At 58.3% G+C, this 19,439-nt stretch overlaps 1 protein-coding gene across 2 annotated transcripts; it reads right to left on the reverse strand.

Moving 5' to 3' along the window:
• Positions 1 to 6,069: 6,069 nt before the first annotated feature.
• LOC132229072 (putative serpin A13) lies at positions 6,070 to 17,471 on the reverse strand. 2 transcript variants are annotated; one of them, XM_059685881.1, is made up of 6 exons: positions 16,973 to 17,471; positions 12,374 to 12,479; positions 10,077 to 10,683; positions 8,212 to 8,482; positions 7,042 to 7,156; positions 6,070 to 6,451 (listed from the first exon to the last, which is right to left on the reverse strand). In XM_059685881.1, the coding sequence occupies exons 3-6, from the start codon at positions 10,657 to 10,659 to the stop codon at positions 6,224 to 6,226; spliced, it is 1,197 nt and encodes a 398-aa protein (XP_059541864.1). In that variant the 5' UTR covers positions 10,660 to 10,683; positions 12,374 to 12,479; positions 16,973 to 17,471; the 3' UTR covers positions 6,070 to 6,223. The 2 variants fall into 2 exon arrangements, with proteins under 2 accessions (XP_059541864.1, XP_059541863.1); XM_059685880.1 differs by lacking the exon at positions 12,374 to 12,479 and having other exon boundaries at positions 16,973 to 17,469.
• Between the last annotated feature and the right edge of the window lie 1,968 nt (positions 17,472 to 19,439).

The raw sequence follows: 19,439 nt of genomic DNA on the forward strand, positions 1-19,439 counted from the left end.
GGATAGAAATATCAATGATGAGCGGGAATCATTGATCGGCTGCCTCCTGCATGCCCCACACTGGGGATGGAGCCCGAAACCCGGGCCTGTGCCCCGACCAGGAATCGAACCGTGACCTCCTGGTTCATAGGTTGACGCTCAGCCCCTGAGCCGCACCAGCCGGGCTCTATTTTTAAATCATTGAGAGTCCTCCATGCTGTTCTCCATGGCGGCTGCACCACTCAGCCTCCTGGCCAGCAGGGCACGGGGTTCCGATGGCTCCACGTTCCTGCCAGCACTTACCTTTTGCTTTCTGATTGGTGACCCTAACAGATGTGAGTGATGCCTCCTGTGGCTTTGGTATGCATTCCCTGACGGTTAGCGGCACTGAGCACCTTCTCAGGTATCTGTTGGCCATTTGTGTGTCTTCTTTGGAGAAATGTCAACTCGAGTCCTTTGTCCATTTTTTAACAATAGGGCTAGTTGTGTGTGGGTTGTGGAGTTGTAGGAGTTCCCTCTATATTTTGGATGTTAACGTCTTATCAGATACGTGGATTGCAAAAGTTGTCTCCTATTCTGTAGGGCTTCTGTGTGCTTTCTACACACAGTGGAGTATTAGTCAGCCTTAAAGAAGGAGGTGTGGGATATGTGACCTGTGGTTGACCCTGGGGGACACGCTGCTGAGTGAAGTCAGCGGGACACAGACGGACAAAGACTGTACATCCACTCCTATGAGGTCCCTGAAACAGCCAAGCTCAGCAAAGCCAGGAAAGAATGGGGGTTGCCAGGGCTGGGGAGGGGGGGAGAGGGGGTTGCCAGGGCTGGGGAGGGGGAGGGGGAATTGTGATTCAAGAGTTACAGCTGTAGTCACCCAAAATGAAAAGGTCCTGGGATCGGTGTGCATGTTGTTCCTCTACAGCAGTGGCTCTCAACCTTCTGGCCCTTTAAATACAGTTCCTCATGTTGTGACCCAACCATAAAATTATTTTCGTTGCTACTTCATAACTGTCATGTTGCTACTGTGATGAATCGTCATGTAAATATCTGATATGCAGGATGGTCTTGGGCGACCCCTGTGAAAGGGTCGTTCGACCCCCAAAGGGGTCGTGACCCACAAGTGAGAACCGCTGGTCTAGAGCAAGCGTGTCAAACCCCAGCCTTCGCTGCGTTTCCTCCCAGCTTCGCGGGGCCCTCGTGTGTTGGGTTTGCAGCCCCAGGTCCAGCAGGCAGGTCCTGCTCAGGGACGCCTGGCTGCAAGGGCTCACCCTCAGGCTCTCAGGTCCCCCGCGGCCTCGCCACGAGCAGATGGGCATCTGGGGTGGGTGTGGACCCACCATCTTGGACCACTTTTCCGGCCACCCCTCCCCCAGGCGCAGGGCAGTCAGAGCGGACGCCAAGCCTGGTTTGGGGAGATTTTCTCCAGAGGCCCGGCCCGGCCGCCCTCCTCCTGGTCCTGGCAGCTGCCAGGGGACCTCTAGCCCCGCTGAGTGACGGCCCGGGCCGGGCCGGGCCAAGGCGCCTCTGGAAGCAATTTCTCCTCTGCCTGGGCCTGTGGAATGTTCTCTCCTGCCTCCCGGCCGCCTTGCTCTGCGGCCGTCCCCGGGCTCTGCTCTCCCTCCTGCCCCAGCCTGCTGCGTGCGTGTGTGTGTGCGTGTGTGTGCGTGTGCGTGCGTGTGCATGTGAGGGAGAGAGAGAGAGAGAGAGAGAGAGAGAGAGAATGAGGCTGGGTCTGTGCTAACACCTCTCTCCTCCACCTCCACTCTCTGTCCTCTGCTGTCCTGTGGGGACAGCAGCCCAGGTCTGCCAGGGCCCCAGCCAGCCAGTACCCCTACCGCCAGCCCGGCCCAGGCAGCCAGCACCCCGACCGCCAGCCCGGCCCGTGCAGCCAGCACCCCGACCGCCAGCCCGGCCCGTGCAGCCAGCACCCGACCGCCAGCCTGGCCCAGGCAGCCAGCACCCTACCGCCAGCCTGGCCAGGGTGCTGCCTCGGGCCCTGAAAGACGGCTTAGGTGCGGTTCCTTCTGCTGTCGGAGAGACAGACACTAAAGCCAGGAGGGTGGGCGCAGGGCTCCGTGGATGGGGGGGGGGGGCACACTGAGGCTTCGGGGCAGACGTGGCTTCCATATGGGGACTCAGGGGGGACGTTCCTGAGCCTCCGTCCCTGTCACATCCTGGGAGCCCCTCGCTCGCAGGGCAGCAGAGAGGACTGGACGGAGATGTCAGCTTCGGAAACAGCGCCTTGCGGGGCTCAGCGTCGTCATAGGCCCCCACTTTACAGCCACATCTGCTGGGGGTCGCACAGCTGGAGGCTGCCCGAGCTGCCACGGAGGACCCCGGCCCCGGGGTCTTCCCGCAGGGCCACCCGCCTTCCCCTTCCTCCTCCGGCTAAATCTGTCCTAGTCCCCCTTCACAGCCGCGATTGCCGCATCGCCCCGCTGAGCCCACATCCCCCCGCTGAGCCCGCGGCACCCTGAGCTCCGCCAGGGAGGGGCTGTGGGCCCGTGTGGGCAGGACCATCGGACCCAGCGGGACCCGTGCCGCTGCCCGGCCTGCTCGCCAGGGGCTGACACATCTTCGAGCTTCATTGTCGCAGGACTTTGGGTCTCAGGATCGAGAGCCACGTCGCCAGACCAGGCGGCCAGAGGGCCCCCACAGCGGTGGGAATGTGGACGCTGAGGGCACCTGTGGGTGGAAACAGGTGGGGGCAGCTCAGAGGGACAAGCAGCAGGAGCCCCTGACACCCAAAAAGGGGGGCACTGAGCAGGACACCAGCACGCCACTCCCTCCAGAGGCCGGGGGTGCCTGGGCCCTGAGAAGGGCCACTCAGGGAAGGGTGGGAACGGCCGGAAATGGGGTCCCAGAAGGACAGATGGGCGGTGCCATTGCCTCCTCGCTGGCCCACCAGGAGCAAAGCACCAGAGGAGACCGCTTTCCATCTGCGTCCAGAGACGGACACGCTGTCAGTCAAGCTATAAAACCAGCTGCCGGATGGAGTTCACCCTAGAAAACAATTCAAAACTCTAGACCCGGAGGGCCTGTCACAGCTGCAGTCGCCTGCTCCTGAAAACCAGCAGAATGCCAAAGGCGGCGAGTGTCATGTCAGTGCGGAGTAACCAGCAGAATGCCAAAGGCGGCAAGTGTCATGTCAGTGCGGAGTAACCAGCAGAATGCCAAAGGCGGCGAGTGTCATGTCAGTGCGGAGTAACCAGCAGAATGCCAAAGGCGGCGAGTGTCATGTCAGTGCGCAGTCCGGGCCAACCACGCTGGCGTGAGAGAGAAGATAAAGACGAGGGTAAGTCCAAGTCCATGTATGTTCGCCATAACGTTTACGGTTCTTGTCTTCATCGCAGCAAAGTCACTGGCATTGTCATCGTCATTCACATCCGTTGGCAGAAATGGCCTAAAGGATGAGTCTTGCAGTTTCAGTAAATTGTGGTCGAACATTTCGGAAGCGGTGGTCCCTCCCGTGCGGTGAGCTGCTTCGTAGCTGCCACCTTCTCTCTCCGGGACAGTCTCACGTGTGCCTGGGATTTCAATGCCAGTCACACCCCAGGGCTCCTGGGTTGAACCAAGGCGCCCAGCCCCTTGCCTTGGGGCCCGCCCTAGGGACCCTGCAGCCCGCCCTCCACTCTGCCCAGCTGCCTCCCGGGCCCTCTACATGCTCCGTTTATCCAATGTGGTTGGCTGCTTGGTTGTACTTTTTAAATTTGCACGTGTTGTCAACATTAAAAGATGCAAACACTTTTTACATAAAAACATGACACCTTAGTTTCTCTCAAAACGCACACAGCCAGCAACCTTTAGACACTTTTCTGCAAGGTAACATCCACGCGAGGCTGGCAGGAGCTCAGGCTGTGGGGGTGGGGTCCCCAATAGTCAACCTTCCCTTCTTCTAAACTAGGAGAACCCCCGATTTTGGGCTGGGCACATGGTCACCCAAGACAGAAACGACATTGCTCTGCCTCTCTTGCAGCTAAGTGCACCATGTGACTAGATTCTGGCCAATAGGAGATGAGCTGAAGAGATGCGTGTGATCCACGGGTTGTACCTCTAAAGTGTTTGCTCTCCCTTTCCCTGCGCCCTGTTGTCTGGAAGGTGGAGAGGCTGGCCCGTGGTCTTCAAACATCCAGAAGAAGACACGCCCTCAGATGGCAGTCCCATCGTGCAGGAGGGCCTGGCTCCCCAATGCCTGGGTGAGCTGAGCCACGTGCCCACTCACACTCACGGAGGTCACAGTTTGCATGTCTATGTCATCTAAGCCACTGCCACAGGCAGGCCACCACCGGGCGCCCCATAGATGGAGCCGCCTCTCCAGTTCACCACAGTCCCCACCCCTCCCTTTGTCTCCCCAGCTCCACGGCCAGTGGGTACCTGCTACTGAACCTGTGCTGTTATCCCCCCCTAATCTCCGCCTACTGCCCACCTGGCCCCGTAGGCATTTGAGTTGGGGACTCCCACTGTCAATCCTCAAAAGATAACGTTAAGACACCCATCTTCCAGGACTTTGGGGCTGCTCACCTCTCTTTTTAGGGGTCACTCTCTGTGACTCTGGGGCTCCCCTTCTGGAGGGGCCAACCTTACTGCCGCCCTGGTGCTCGGTTGGGCACCTTCTCGCGTGAGGAGAGGTCAGTACGTGTTCTCTCTGGCAGCAAATGTGAAGTGAAGGTTAAATGAGATCACGCGGGGCAGCCCCTGGGCCAGCCTCGGCCAGGCTCCCGTGTCTGCCTGCTGCTCCCCGTGGGCATCGAGAGGGAATCCGGGTGGGATTTGGTCCCGGGCGGGTCTGCCCCAAAGCCTGTGACTCCCTCCTGCGCAGCTGGAGACGCGGGGCCAGGAGCCAGGCGACAGCCTAGGTCCCGGTCACCATGACTGACATGGAGCAGAGCCGAGAACGGGCCCAAGCGCCTGTGTTCAGGACACTTATTTCCCCCAAAATGCTCATGAGTGGGCGGCCCTGAAGCCAGCTTCGTCAGCGGCTTCGAGCGGTATTGCCAAGCCTGCTCAGCCCCGCGGAGCGCTGGGGCCGGGGCCACCCCCGCCTGCTGCCCACACCAGCCTCGCCCTCCCTGGGTCACGGCAGAGCAGCTGCACCTGCTCCAGGGTGGTCACTGGCCAGCTCGGCATCCGGGGCCACGGGAGGAGGGCCGGACCGCAGGCCCAGCCCAGACCAGCTGAGCCCAAATCGGCGGGGTGCTTCTCACAGGCTGCCAGGGGATTCGTGCACACAGCACGCTGGAGAATCAGCGATGTAGCCACATGGATGGAAATGGCAGGAGTCCGGGCTTCGCAATCAAACAACCTGAATCCCAGCCGCGCTACCTGCTCGCCGAGTGACCTTGGGCCTGTGTCTTAAGTCCCGGGCCTCAGCCGCACGAAGCGAGACACAGTATTCGGTCGGTGAAACCGTCCGAAGGCCAAATAGAGTCACACTGAACACTTGTCTTGTTAGGTTGATGTGGGAATTAATTTCAAAATGAGTTCAAATACACGGTGCCCCTGGCACAGAGCAGGTGTTCACTCGGGGCACAGCCTGCTCCCCGCCCTCCCCTCACCCCATGGGCCCCACGAAACCCACACACAGAACCCGGTGTCGTCGTCTCAGAACCAGGGTTCTGCAACGGGAGCTCCTGGCGTGTGGGCCGGGGGTGATTTCGCGGCTGCACGAAGCCTGCCCCAGGGGATCTGCCGCCGCCGCTGAGTTGAGACAGTCCCATTGCCCTTCCAGACGAAGAAGGGACCGCCGTCCCCCCCACCCCCCTCCCCTCCCCCCCCCGCCCCCCCCTCCCCCCTCACCCCGTGATGTGACAAGACCTGATGTGCTGGAAACCAAGATCAACAGTAATTAATATAAATGCAGGGAGACTTCCATCAGAAAGCTGACCTGGACTCTTGATATTCACAGGGTGAGTATTTGCATTTTATTACCTCCTGCCGACTCAATGGCCTAAAGCAAACTCCCCAACCTGACAATCTTCCTGTTCACTAAACGATCACCATGGATATGTCTGTTTGCATTCCTAAAAGGCAATTGTGTACGCTAGTAAATAAAAGCAGACCGACCGGAGACTTAGTGGAACTTGACTATATAGTTGAGTTTTCCCTGGCTTCCCCCCATAATTTCAAAATCATCATTTCTTGTCTTGTGTGTTAATTTGCGCGGCAGCTCTTTCTCCGAGCCTTTGAACCCGGCAGCCACGCTGGCCGTGGCCTTTCACACGGATGCTGACTCGGCCCGCTCTCGGGGTCACCCGGCACAGCACCCCAGCGGGTTCACAACCCGCCCCAGGAGAAGCATGCTCCCCGTGTCCGTGTGGAAGGTCATCACCAGGAAGGGCCGGTTGAACTCCGTGTCTGGAGCGGGCGAGGCGTGGAGGTCGCGGTCGGGGCGCGGCCCCGGCGTGAGCTGGATGCTGGTGGCGGCAGCCACCTCTGTGCCCCCCTCATCCAGAGTCATCGCAGCCTTGTGTGCAACCTGCAAGGAAAATTCTGGAATCGCCAACTGACCCCATAAGGAGGGATCAACCAGACCTTTATTTTTATTTTTTTAAATATGTTTTTATTGATATCAGAGAGGGAGGGAGATGGAGAGAGATAGAACCATCAATGATGAGAGAGAATCACTGGTTGGCTGCCTCCCGCACACCCCACGCTGGGGATGAGCCCGCAACCTGGGCCTGTGCCCTGACCAGGAATTGAACCAGGCCCTCCTGGCTCATAGGTCGACGCTCAATCACTGAGCCACGCCGGCCGGGCTCTCGGTCCCACGGGCCCACGATCAGGAAGGAGCCCAGAGCGTCCTCCGCAGTCCAGCCCTGATGGTGTGGACCCACCCGGCCTTCCCTGTCTGGGCTGTCACCCGAGGGCAGGGGTGGGGCCTGACCCCCGGCCCCGGTGCCTGTGGGGGCGGGTGTGCACGAATGGGGGACACACGCGGAGCACAGATGGCGATGTGCCGAGCGAGCTGTGGAAAACAGCCGCTCTGCGTGTGAGGAGATGCGGGCGCCTTCCTCCCGCAGCGGCCCGCAGGCACAGAGACCCCCGCTGACCCGGATCCCAGGTTACCTTCGAGATGTTCAGTCCGGGCTCGGGGAGGCCTCCGCCCACAGCCGCTCCTGGGAGCAGCTCCAGCCTGGCGCTGCTGGAGATGGAGAACTTGGGGAAGTAGAAATCGAGTTCTCTGCGGGAGACAGATGGGTTTGCTGTTGAGACCCCAGAAGTGGCTGCATGTGTCCCAGGTGACTCCGCAGGCTCCAGCCTCGGCCCCAAAGCAGCTCCAGGCCTGCAGCTTCTCACCCCCATTCGCACCTCTGGTCTCCCTGCCCTCCCAGCCCCCCCCCTCTCCATTCAACATCTGTCCAGGGCCCACCATCCTCCATTCAACATCTGTCCTGGACCTGTTATCCTCCATTCAACATCTGTCCAGGGCCCTCCATCCTCCATTCAACATCTGTCCAGGGCCCTCCATCCTCCATTCAACATCTGTCCAGGGTCCACTGTCCTCCATTCAACATCTGTCCAGGGTCCACTGTCTTCCATTCAACATCTGTCCAGGGCCCTCCGTCCTCCATTCAACATCTGTCCAGGGCCCTCCATCCTCTCCATTCAACATCTGTCCAGGGTCCACTGTCTTCCATTCAACATCTGTCCAGGGCCCACCGTCCTCCATTCAACATCTGTCCAGGGCCCACCGTCCTCCATTCAACATCTGTCCAGGGTCCTCCATCCTCCATTCAACATCTGCCCAGGGTCCACTGTCTTCCATTCTACATCTGTCCAGGGCCCTCCATCCTCTCCATTCAACATCTGTTCAGGGCCCTCTGTCCTCCATTCCACATCTATCCTGGACCTGCTATCTTCCATTCAACATCTGTCCAGGGCCCTCCATCCTTATCCATTCAACATCTGTCCTGGACCTGCTGTCCTCCATTCAACATCTGTTCTGGGCCCTCTTTCCTGCCCCCACTGCTTAAGGGATGGAACTCTGTGCATCATGGGGTCACTCAAGTGGACACCAGAGCTGGGACTAGAACCAGCCTCCAGACACCAACTGACCAGGCCCCATCCTGACACCTTCAGGGAGGCCAAGGACAGTGCCCTGGGGGACAGTGCCCTGGGGGGGGACAGTGCCCTGGGGGGACAGTGCCCTGGGGGACAGTGCGCTGGGGGGACCATCACTGAGAGGCGCACTGACTGAGCGAGGAGCTGACTCCCCGGCCCTGCTGTGCGCGCTACCTGGTCCTGAGCTGACTGTCCCACTTGATCAGCGTCTCGGGCAGCAGGGCGTCCTCCAGCTGCCGCAGCCGGCCCCGCTGGGGGAAGACGAAGAAGGTGGTGGCGCCGGCGGCGTGCTCCATCTGCAGCACCGTGCACTGCAGCTCGGGGTCGTGCAGGAAGCGGTGGCGAGCCTTCTGCCGCATCATGGGCACCGGCACGGCCCTGTGCTCGTCCACAAAGAACTCCTTCAGGCTGGTGGCTCTCGGGTCAAAGGGTCGCGCCCACCCGGCTGAGGGGACGAGAACCGCGAGGTTGCCGTGGAGAGAGTGGAGAATGGGCTCCGGGCCACCCATCGGGCAGGCACAGGGTGGGGAGAACACAGTGGACGCCAAGCCCAGCCCCGTGACTGCCTCCTGGCCTGTCCCTCGTTCCCTGCGCAGCCCGGGGGCCGAGCCCTCGCTGCCCTGCGCTTGCGTCCCCTGTCTGGGGCACGGGGTGAGTGCGGTCTCAGCGACAGAGCAGTGCCCGACAGTGAGGGCTGCCTTGCTCTCTGGTCTCCTTACTCTCTTTGGGGTGGTTAATTAAAAAAATGGTTTCAAAATATATTCTTATTGATTTCAGAGAGAAAAGGAGAGGAAGAGAGACAGAACCATCAATGATGAGAGAGAATCCTTGATCGGCTGCCTCCTGCACGCCCCCTACTGGGGGTTGAGCCCGCAACCCAGGCATGTGCCCTTGGCCGGAATCAAACCCGGGCCCCTTCAGTCCGCAGGCCGACGCTCTATTCACTGAGCCACACCAGCTGGGGCCAGAGGTGGTTACGTTTAAAGGAAAAAAAAAATCCATCATGTGGCACCAGCTGCTCTAAAATGTGTGTGGATCTGAGGGCTCGGCTCAGCCTGGCTGGCAGGCCTAAGGCAAGTCCCCGAACGCCGGGCCTCAGTTTCCCCATCTCTCAAGTGGACATAATAAAGTCGCCTTGTTGGGCTGTGAAGAGAATTCAGTAAAAATCAAACACGCACAGTGACTGGCATGACAGTATTCAGAGTGTGTGTGTGTGCAAACAGGCTTGCATACACCAGGCGAGAACTATTCCCAGGCATGTAGCTGAGTCATGCGTTAGGGGCTCAGGCCAATCACTTCTTTTAAAACCAATCTGTCTCCTCATGTGTGAAAAGGAAACACGAGCCATAGCCTCTGTGCTTCATCCAGGTGAGAAGGTCAAATGAGAGTGGGTGTGACTTCCCTGGAGACCCACAAAGCACTCACTGTGCAAGGACGAGAAGGACCGGACTCATCTGCTGCCCTGGGGGGGACAGTGCCCTAGGGGGACACTAGGAGTGTGATTAAGGAGCGAGGCACGTGATCGCATCGCTCTCCTGGGAAAATAAAGGCTCTCCCAGCGCTGGGGCTCTCCCCGCTCTCATCCCTGCCTCCTGGACCTGCCAGAGGAAGGGGCTCATGCTCCGTGACTCAGCGCTGCCCACAGTTACTAACGTGGAGATCACAGCCCTCCTGCAGCAGCCTTCCCGCGGGGGGAGGACGGGGACTGCTCTCAAATGGGTCTTGGGTCCCTGACTAACCTGCCCCCTAAATCAGAATCTTCTGGGGACAAGCACAAGATACCTGCATTGTAAGCGAGTTCCCCAGGGAGTGCTGTGCACACTAAAGTTGGAAAAATCCTTCTTTGAAAAAACTCAACAGTAGTATTAAAACGTGACGTGTGATGAGTTCCCCGTCACTGGGGGTGTGCAAGCAGAAGCATCAAGGATTCCTGGAGCTCCTACATCTCAGTCAGCAGGGGAGGCTCTGGAGGCTGTGAGGAGCGGGGCTGTGGTGTGATGGGGGCCCCGAGGGAGGGTCCTGGGATAGACCCCTCTTACCTCTGAGGAGCAGGTGACTCACCAGGACCTCCGCGGTGGCATCGCTGAGTCCGTCCACCCAGGCGCCAAGCTGCCCCCGGGTCTGCTTCTCCACGTACTCCCGGATGCCGTGCAGGGCCCCCGCCGGGTCCGGGGCAGCCCCCGGGCCCAGGCCGCCGAACCTGCGCTGGCCCAGCGTCAGGAGGAGCTGGGGGCCCTGCACGGGGAGCCTGCGCAGCAGGTCCCGGAAGCCCTCCTGGATCTCGGCCTCGGAAACCAGGGTGAGGTTGAAGCCCAGGCCCTCCAGGAGGTGGGCCCTGCTGGCGGCGGGCGCTTCGAGGAAGAGCGTGGCCAAGGCCCAGGAGATGCTCACGGGGGAGAAGAGCACGTTCTCTCCGGGGGCCTCCGAGGCCAGCTGTCGGTAGAGGTCGAAGGCAAAGTCTATGTTGCTCACGGAGAGCTTGTGGCAGGGCAGGGCCGGCCCGGGAGGGACGTCCAGGGGGCCGGGGTCCATGGGGCCAGAATCCTCCTGGTTGGCCAGGGCCAGGCAATGGCCCACAGCCAGGAGCGCAGGGACCAGCAGCCACCACTGGGGGGCCTCCATCCTCTGGAGTCCTTGGTCAAGATTCTAGAAGCAGGGGCGCGGGAGGACAACAACAACAGCAATGGTAATGGTAATCCTATCTAATAAAAGACAAAAAGGGTAATTAACTGTACCTCCGCTACGCTTCCCATTGGCTAATTAGGGTGATATGCAAATTAACTGCCAACAAAGATGGTGGTTAATTTGCATACATAGGCACAATGATGGGAGGCAAAAGAGGAAGGATGGAAGAACAGTGATCGGAAACCCAGACAGCAGGCAAGAGCCAGGTGATCGCCATTGGAAAGCCGGGCTGCAGGCCGGGCAGCACCCCCGGGGGCCCAGAGGTGCCTCCTGGCCTGCACCCCGTGGTCGCCATGGTGATCGGAGGGAGGGAGAGAGCCGCATCGGGACCGGAGAGCCGGGGCACAGGCGAGGCGGCACCCCGGCACCCCAGCACCTGACATGCAAAGGTCGGGGATGAAATGGCTTTTCCCAACCACATCTGCAAACATCCTGGGGAAGGCATCACTGAAGTGTTCACAACAACTCTCTTACTTGGCAAGGAAGAAAACATTGGCAACGGAAACAATCCCTCACATCAAAGTTAAGGTCCCTCTGGGTAAAAAAGAATATTTCCAATGTAAAGGAGGGAGAGGCAAAAACAATAGGTTCTCATGACTTCCACTGAAGTCTGAGCATATGACAGAGTCAAAACGAACATACAAGTTAAAACAGACAGTGGACATTCAAATGACCTGAACCAACTGTCACTGTTTGTCCCAATAGCAGCAATGCTGATGTGATAATATAGTTTAACAATCATACAAAACAAGTCACATGATAAGAGAGGTTTGGCTTCTAAAGTAAAATTGAATATGTTCTTTAAAAATTCTCATGTCCTCCCCTCTGACTATAATTCTTAATTTTCCAATCAGAAAATTACCCCAGGTGATCCGGTAACATGTAGAACTCCAGTAACCTAACTTACTTAAAAAAACAAACATCCCAACCATTTTTAAAATATTTAAATTGATATTTTAGGGTTAAAATTATAGGAGATACTTAGATACAAATATATTTTCTGAATAGAAAATATTTCAGCTTTTGATAAAAAAAAAACATAAAAAAATATATAAGTGACACATTTTCCCAAGGAACTCTGAATTAGTACCTTTCCCTCTAACTTTCTTCAAATTAAGAGAATCTATGGAGTTCCCTATACTGCACAAGTTTTAATGAAAGAAAATAAGACTTTCTAAGAGCATCAAATACATGTTTTCTTATTTACAAACATATATACTCTTCTCTCTCTCTCTCTCTCTCTCTCTCTCTCTCTCTCTCTCTCTCATATATTCTTACTGATTCAGAGAGGAAGGGAGAGGGAGAGAGATAGAAACATCAATGATGAGAGAGAATCATTGACCGGCTGCCTCCTACACGCCCCGTACTGGGGATCAAGCCCACAACCCGGGCATGTGGCCTGACCTGGAATCAAACTGTGACCTCCTGGTTCATAGGTTGATGCTAAACCACTGAGTCACACTGGCCGGGCTCAATTTTTATTTATAAATTCACTCCAAGGACATATACAGCTTGAAAAGCTTTAGAAGTAGTTTCAAAAAAACTAGCTTTTAAGGAACAAGAAAACAGTTATAGAAGAAAGTTTAAATTAAAAGAAAAAAATTGTTTTAATTTATTCAAGAGTGGGAACATCCTCCATGAAAATGTGTGCCTTGACTGTGGATGGCTGGGTGGCCTTATCACACCTTAGGAATTCAAATACTTTTTACAATGACAAGAAAGAGAGTTTCATCTCATTTCTCTCCCAGGGTAGATGTCTGTCAATAGAACGTGGACATCAATAAAAGGAGGGGCTTGCACAATCAATCCAGAAAGCCAGCAATCTATGAATAATCCAGAACCCAGTATTTATCTCCTCTGCCTCACACCCTCCCTCCCAGCCAGTGAGCAAGATAATTACTCTCAAGTCAAGCTAAGTGCCCCCAGTCACAGAGGCCCAATGCTGACATACAGAGCATACAAATAATTCTCACTCTGGCATTAAAGTGACAACTTTCTAGGAAGAAAAGCAGATACTGTACATTTCTCAAAGTCTTCCTTAAACATTTTTTAAAGTAATTTTTACTTCTTTAGAAAAAACGCATACATGGCAAACCATCTACACTAATAAAAGAGAAAAATGGTAATTGGCGTACGGCACTACCCTTTTCATTGGCTAATCAGGGCTATATGCAAATTAACTGCCAACAAGATGGCGGTTAATTTGCATATGTAGGCACAATGCAGGGAGGTGAAAGGGAAAGCAGGAAGAAGCTCCCTGCCACTGACAGTGATCGGAAACCCAGGGGGGAGCTAAAAGCTGGAGGGCAGGGCAAAGGTGGTTCTGGGGCCGCCTTTGCCCTGCCCCCCAGCCATGATTGGAGAATCAGGTGCCTTTTCCGCCCTGGCCAGTGATAGCAGGAAGTAGGGGTGGAGCCAGTGATGGGAGCTGGGCACAGTCGAAGCTGGCAGTCCCGGGAGCTAGGGGTCCCTTGCCTGGGCCTAAAGCGAAGCCCACGATCGCGGGGCCGCTGCAGCTGCGGGTCCCTGATGCCCAGGCTGGACGCCTCAGCCAGAGGCGTTAGGCCTGGGCAGGGGCGGAGCCTGCAACCACGGGGAGCTGGGGGTCCCCTGCCCAGGCCTGACACCTCTGCCAGAGGCCTCAGGCCTGGTCAAGGGGCCGATCCGGTGATTGGTGATCGGAGGGTGATGAGGGTCAACTCCTCTGGCCGAGGCATCAGGCCTGGGCGGGGGGCTAGGGGTCCCCTGCCCAGGCCTGATGCCTGGGCCAGAGGCATCAGGCCTGGGTGGGGGGCAGAGCCGGGGATTGTGGGGATATGATGGTCCCCTTGCCCAGGCCTGAAGCCTGGGTCAGAGGCATCAGGCTTGGGCGGGGGATGGAGCAAGCGATCAGAGGGAGATGGGGGTCCCCTGCCCAAGCATGATTCCTGGGCCAGAGGCCTCAGGCCTGGGCAGGGGCCAGAGCCAGTGATCGGGGGGAGATGAGGGTCCCCTGTCCAAGCCTGACACCTCTGGCAGAGGCGTCAGGCCTGGGCAAGGGGCCGATCAGGCGATCGGAGGGTGATGGGGGTCTACGCCTCTGGCCAAGGCATCATGCCTGGGCAAGGGGCAGAGCCAGCAATCGGAGGGGTCTGGAGGTCCCCTGCCCAGGCCTGATGCCTGGGCCAGAGGCATCAGGCCTGGGCTGGGGGCAGAACCAGTGATGGGGGGAAATGAGGGTCCCCTGCCCAGGCCTGACGCCTCTGTCAGAGGCGTCAGGCCTGGGCAAGGGGCCGATCCTGCGATTGGAGGGTGATGGGGGTCAACGCCTGAGGGCTCCCAGTATGTGAGAGGGGGCAGGCTGGGCTGAGGGACACTCCCCCCCCCTCACCCAGTGCACGAATTTCGTGCACCGGGCCCCTAGTCTGTAATAAAAGGCCCATTCTATAAAATTTTACCTGGTCCTACTCATATCTGCAATCATAACCATATTACAGACAAATATATCTATACTAATAAAAGGGTAATATGCTAATTAGACCGGGAGACCTTCCAGGAGACCTTCCAGATGTTCTTCTGGACAAAGCCATGGTGGCGGGGCCGAGGTAGAGGCAGTTAGAGGCCAAGAGGGGAGGGCAGTTGTGGGTGATCAGGCTGTTGGGGGGTGGGGCTGTTGGGGGTAAGCAGACCAGCAGGGGGGCCAGTTGGGGGCAAACAGGCCATCAGTGGGGGTCAGTTGGAGGTGATCAGGACAGCGGGGGGGGACAGTTTGGAGTGAGCAGGCCAGCAGGGGGACAGTTGGGGATGAGCAGGCCAGTGGGGAGGGAAGGTAGGGGCAAGCAGGCCAGCAGCAGGGGCAATTTGGGGTGATCAGGCTGGCGGGGGCGTATTTGGGGGCAAGCAGGCCAGCAGCGGGGGAGGGGGGGCAGTTGGGGGCCAGCAGGCCGGCAGGCAGAGTGGTTAGGGGCAATCAGGCAGGCAGGCAGGCAGGTGAGCAGTTAGGAGCCAGCAGTCCCGGATTGCGAGAGGGATGTCCAACTGCTGGTTTAGGCCCGATCCCTGTGAACTGGCAGTAGGACATCCTTCGAGGGGTCCCAAATTGGAGAGGGTGCAGGCCAGGCTGAGGAACACACCCTCCCCCGTGCACGAATTTCGTGCACTGGGCCACTAGTCACTAATATTCAGTGTCTGCTCTGTGCCCGGCATTGTGCCAACACTTCCCAGGCCTCCCCTCTTCATCCTCACATTGCAACGGGGGAGGCACGGTTCTTACACCCCCATTTCTCAATGTTTACACCCCCTTCTCAGTGTTTACACCCCCATTTCACAGTGTTTACATCCCCATTTCACAGTGTTTACACCCCCTTTCTCAGTGTTTATACCGCCATTTCTCAGTGTTTACACCCCCTTCTCAGTGTTTACACCCCCATTTCACAGTGTTTACACCCCCTTTCTCAGTGTTTACACCCCCTTCTCAGTGTTTACACCCCATTTCACAGTGTTTACACCCCCTTTCACAGATAAGAAAACAGAGGAAAGGCTCAGGAAGTCGCCCAAAGTCAAACAACTGGTAGGTGGTGGAGTCGGGGCTTGAACCCGGAGCCTGGCGGGGGTGGAGTCATGGTGAGATGCCCAAGCAGCACCCCCTCTGAACAGAAGCAGCCACAGCATCCACTGAGCACCCTGGGCGCCTGGCCCCGAAGAGCACGGGGGCTCCGTTTGGTCTGCCCTGAGGGGCAGCAGCCCAGAGGCCACAGGCTCAATCCCCTGAACCTTCTCCGCTGCTCTGTGGCCTGGGCAGGCCCCTCTGCCCTGTGTCCCCACCCCCACCCCCCCAGCTCTCCCACGTCCTGTCCTGCTCACAGAGCTGGGTCTCCTGCGCACGCTCAGAGACCCTCTTCCGCTGACCCCTCTTCCAGCCAGGATGTGCCCTTGGACTTGCAGAGAGCGCAGCGGAGGCAGCACAGGGTGCAGGGAGGAGTCCTGGCGACCTGGGCCTGCTAGCCCAGCCTCTGCTGTCCCCTGGAGCCCACAGACGCCGGGCAAGTCGCTCCCGCCCCGGCCTCCGCTTCCTCTCCGTGGGACGGGGCTCAGCACCCCCACATGACGGGGCTGTGGGAATTCAAAGCGACTGGGCACCAAGCGGAGCCTGCCCAGGGCCTGGCACAGGGCAGCCCCGGGAAGGGAAGCAGCGGATATCATGACCCCCGAGAACTGAGGGCTCCCCCCTAGCGATTCTGACTCAGCAGATTCCTGGGGCCCCCAGACTTTCTGTTAGTGAGGGCCAGAGCGGGCCCCAGGGGTGCACTCGGGTGTGGGTAGGAATAACCACCGGCACACCCCTGCCCTGCCTCTGGCTCTCCCACGGGACCGTGGGCAGCCCGAGCCTTTGAACCTGAGTCCCCTTGTCTGTAAGGGGAGAAGAACGGGAACTCAGCCCCGAGGGTAAAACTGGTTCCATTTTGTCTATCGGCAGGGAACCGACCGCTGTCCATCTGCCAGGTAATTTGCTTTGGTGAATATCTTGGCTTTAATGACAAGTTCATTCCTTTATTCATTCATTTGTTCATTCGTTCATTCATCCATTCACCACACAAACATTGGCTGGAAGCCTGTCGGGACTTGAGCTGGGCGCTGGGGAGCGGATGGATGAGACACGGGTGCCCGGGCTCACGGGGGACAGGCACGCGGAATTCACTCGGAACAGTGTGCGGGCAGGTCCCCCAGACCATAGGGCTTTCGAGCTGCCTGGATGCCATGATCCAATCCGAGCGCTGCACAGATGGGGAAACTGAGGCCCAGAGAGACCCTGGCTCGTTCACTTGCCGACTCATTCAGCAAACATGCGTCCGGGGCCCTGTCCGGAAGCTCACCAGCCACCAGGAGAGACGCAGTGCAGGGCTGGTCACAGCTCCCTGAGCCATGGCAGTGGGAGGGGAGCCTGCAGGAGGCAGGGAGCTCCTGGAGGGCTCCCCGGAGGAGGGAGCCCCTGACCTGAGACTGGAAATGAGTCAGGAGAAGGGTTTCAGCAGAGGGAAGAGCGTGCTGAAGGCCATGGAGGCAGAGCGAGCCAGCACCACTCCAAGCTGCTGCCTGCACAGACAGCTCTGGGAGCAGGAGGGGTGCAGGTGTGTGTACATGTGTGTTCACATGTGTGCCTGCTCCCGTGTGTGCCTGCTCCCGTGTGACTCGTGAGGTGACCCGTGGCAGGTCCACCACGCTGGCTGGGGGCCGTGGCTCCCGTCCAGCCCCACCCGCAGCCCCCACTCACCTGGACCTGCCAAGGAGCTGAGGGGCTCCGCAGTCGTGGCCCGGGACACAGAAGCCTGTCGGTGCGGGGACGGAGGCTGGACTGTGGGACTGGCAGGCTGTCCCGAGGCTGCCCGTGGCCCACGTCGCCCGCAGCACCCCCGGCAGGAGGCAAACTGCCCGCCCGCGTTCCGGCTGTGCCAGGTCCGTGCGGGGCAGAGCTCGGCGGGCGGGCCTGGTGCCCGGGGGCTCAGTCCATCTCTGTTTGCAGCCTGCCCCTCCCCCAGGCCCGGTTCCTCCTCTGCCCCTCCCACTCCAGGTGGCCAGGAAGTTCAATGTAGTGACGCCTGTGGGCTCTGAATCCAGGGAGAGACTGAGTTCACTGGGGCCGCCTGCAGCCGCTCCGGCTCCATTCCTGCCGAGACACGCTCCGCGGCCACCCACCCTGTGCCCACGCCGTGCGCGTCACGGAACGCAGCCCGTGCCCCGGGTCTGGCCTCCCGGGGGTGTGGGCTCCGACTCTTGAACGGCGTCTTTCAAATTGCCAAGCCCAGCTCTCCGGACGACAGCAGGCCCGGCCACTCAGAGCCGCATAAACAAAGGTTAATGTGTGCCCAGCAGAGAGAGTGTTTGCAAAACCTTTCAGCCCAAACACCTTCTCCGTCCTGGCGGGTGGCGGGGAGGGACAAAGGCGGCCTGGCGACAGGGCGAGGGGCAGGTGCGCGTGGGCTCATGGGTGGGAGCAGGCTTCCTTCCTGCCGGGTTTGCCCATTCCGACTTCATTTTTCTTCTCCGCACCCACCGCCTGGACCTAAACACCCACCCAGCCGCTTCTTTTCCAAATCCTCCCCCGAGGACATGTTTCTTGATTTTAGAGAGACAAGAAGGAAGAGAGAGAGAGAGAGAGAAATATCAAGAGAAATATGAGAGAGGAACATCAATTGGTTGTCCCCTATACACACCCCAACCGGAGATCAAACCCGCAACCTAGGTAGGTGCCCTGACCTAGAATCGAACCCACAACCGTTTTGGCATACGGACAGCGCTCCAACCAACGGAGCCATCGACCGGGGCCCCGCAGTCACTTCTTGTTGACGTCTCAGGATTTTCAATTCTTTCGCTTGATATTCAGTCAAGGGAGCAGACAGGGGGGTCCGTCATCCACCACCCACTCATCCATCCAGTGCTGGGACTAAGGCACAGCCCTGCTCTCAAGGACTTTCCTGTCTGCTCCAGGTTTGGTGATGGGAGAATTCTAACGTGTAATGGAGAGGATGGCCACGTCCCCGTCGGCAGCTTCCGTCCGATGTCACCAACTTGAGGACAGGATCACTCCCTCCCCCAACCCCGTCCCCTTGGGAATGCTCTGAAGCCAATCCTAAGCACCCCTTCATCTGTAAGAGTTTTTAAACATCCTAGCCACAATAGTATATGTCACAGCCTACAAAACCAGTAAACTCCTTAATACCGTCAGTGTGCAAGTCATTGTTTCCCTAATGGGTTCCCCAATTTATTTATTATTTTTTAAAAAATATTTTTATTGATTTCAGAGGGGAAGGGAGAGGGAGAGAGATAGATGAGAAACATTGATCAGCTGCCCCCTGGGGATCAAGCCTGCAACCGGGCATGTGCCCTGACGGGGAATCGAACCGTGACCTCCTGGTTCATAGGTGGACGCTCAACCACTGAGCCACGCCGGCCAGGCCCCAATTTACTTTTACACTTGGTTTGTTTAAATGATGATCCAAACCAGGTGTACGCATGGCACTTATTAATTCAGCAGGCCCCCCCTTATCCAGGGGGACACGTCCAAGGCCCCCCCTGGAGGCCGGAAACCACAGTACTGACCCCATGCTGTGCTTTCTCCTGCACATCCCACCGGTGATGGAGTTCACTGATAAATTAATCAATAACTAATGATGGAAGAGAGCGAGGAGGTCCACGGGCTGTACTAAAAGTTGCGTGAGCGTGGTCTCCTCCGTGCCTCAGTGGCCGGCCGCACCCTCCCTCCTGTGCCAACGTGCCCGGCCCCTGCTGCGGCCACAGCGCCCGCAGGTGCAGGGTGGCAGCGAGCCGGCGCACTGCTCTCCCCTCTCACTTTCACGGTGGGAGAGTCCTTCTCCCTCGGGTCTTAGCGGGACTGTTTCCTTCTTACGTTGAGAGCTTTCACCTTTCCCCTCAAGGAGGGACTTGGGGTTCTCCCTGGCACCTCCGAATTGCCCAAGTCACGGAAGGGAGAGGACCTGGCACTGGGGTGCGGGGAGCCGCCGCTGCGGCCCAGGCCCCACTCGCTCACGCCCCGGCCCCTCCCGGCCCCTTGGTTACCTTCTGCGGGTCCTGGGGGGACACCTTCCCCTGGGCCCCTCCCGGCCCCCCACTCGCTGGAGAGCTGCCCGTAGACGACCCCTCGGAGGAGCACGCCCTTCTCTGCACACCTGGGACTCGGGGTGGGGCCTCGATGGCTACTTGCCCACCCCGGGGTGTCCTGC

The sequence above is a fragment of the Myotis daubentonii genome, chromosome 1 (assembly GCF_963259705.1).
Source record: "Myotis daubentonii chromosome 1, mMyoDau2.1, whole genome shotgun sequence".
In the NCBI taxonomy this organism is placed as follows: Eukaryota; Metazoa; Chordata; class Mammalia; order Chiroptera; family Vespertilionidae; genus Myotis; species Myotis daubentonii.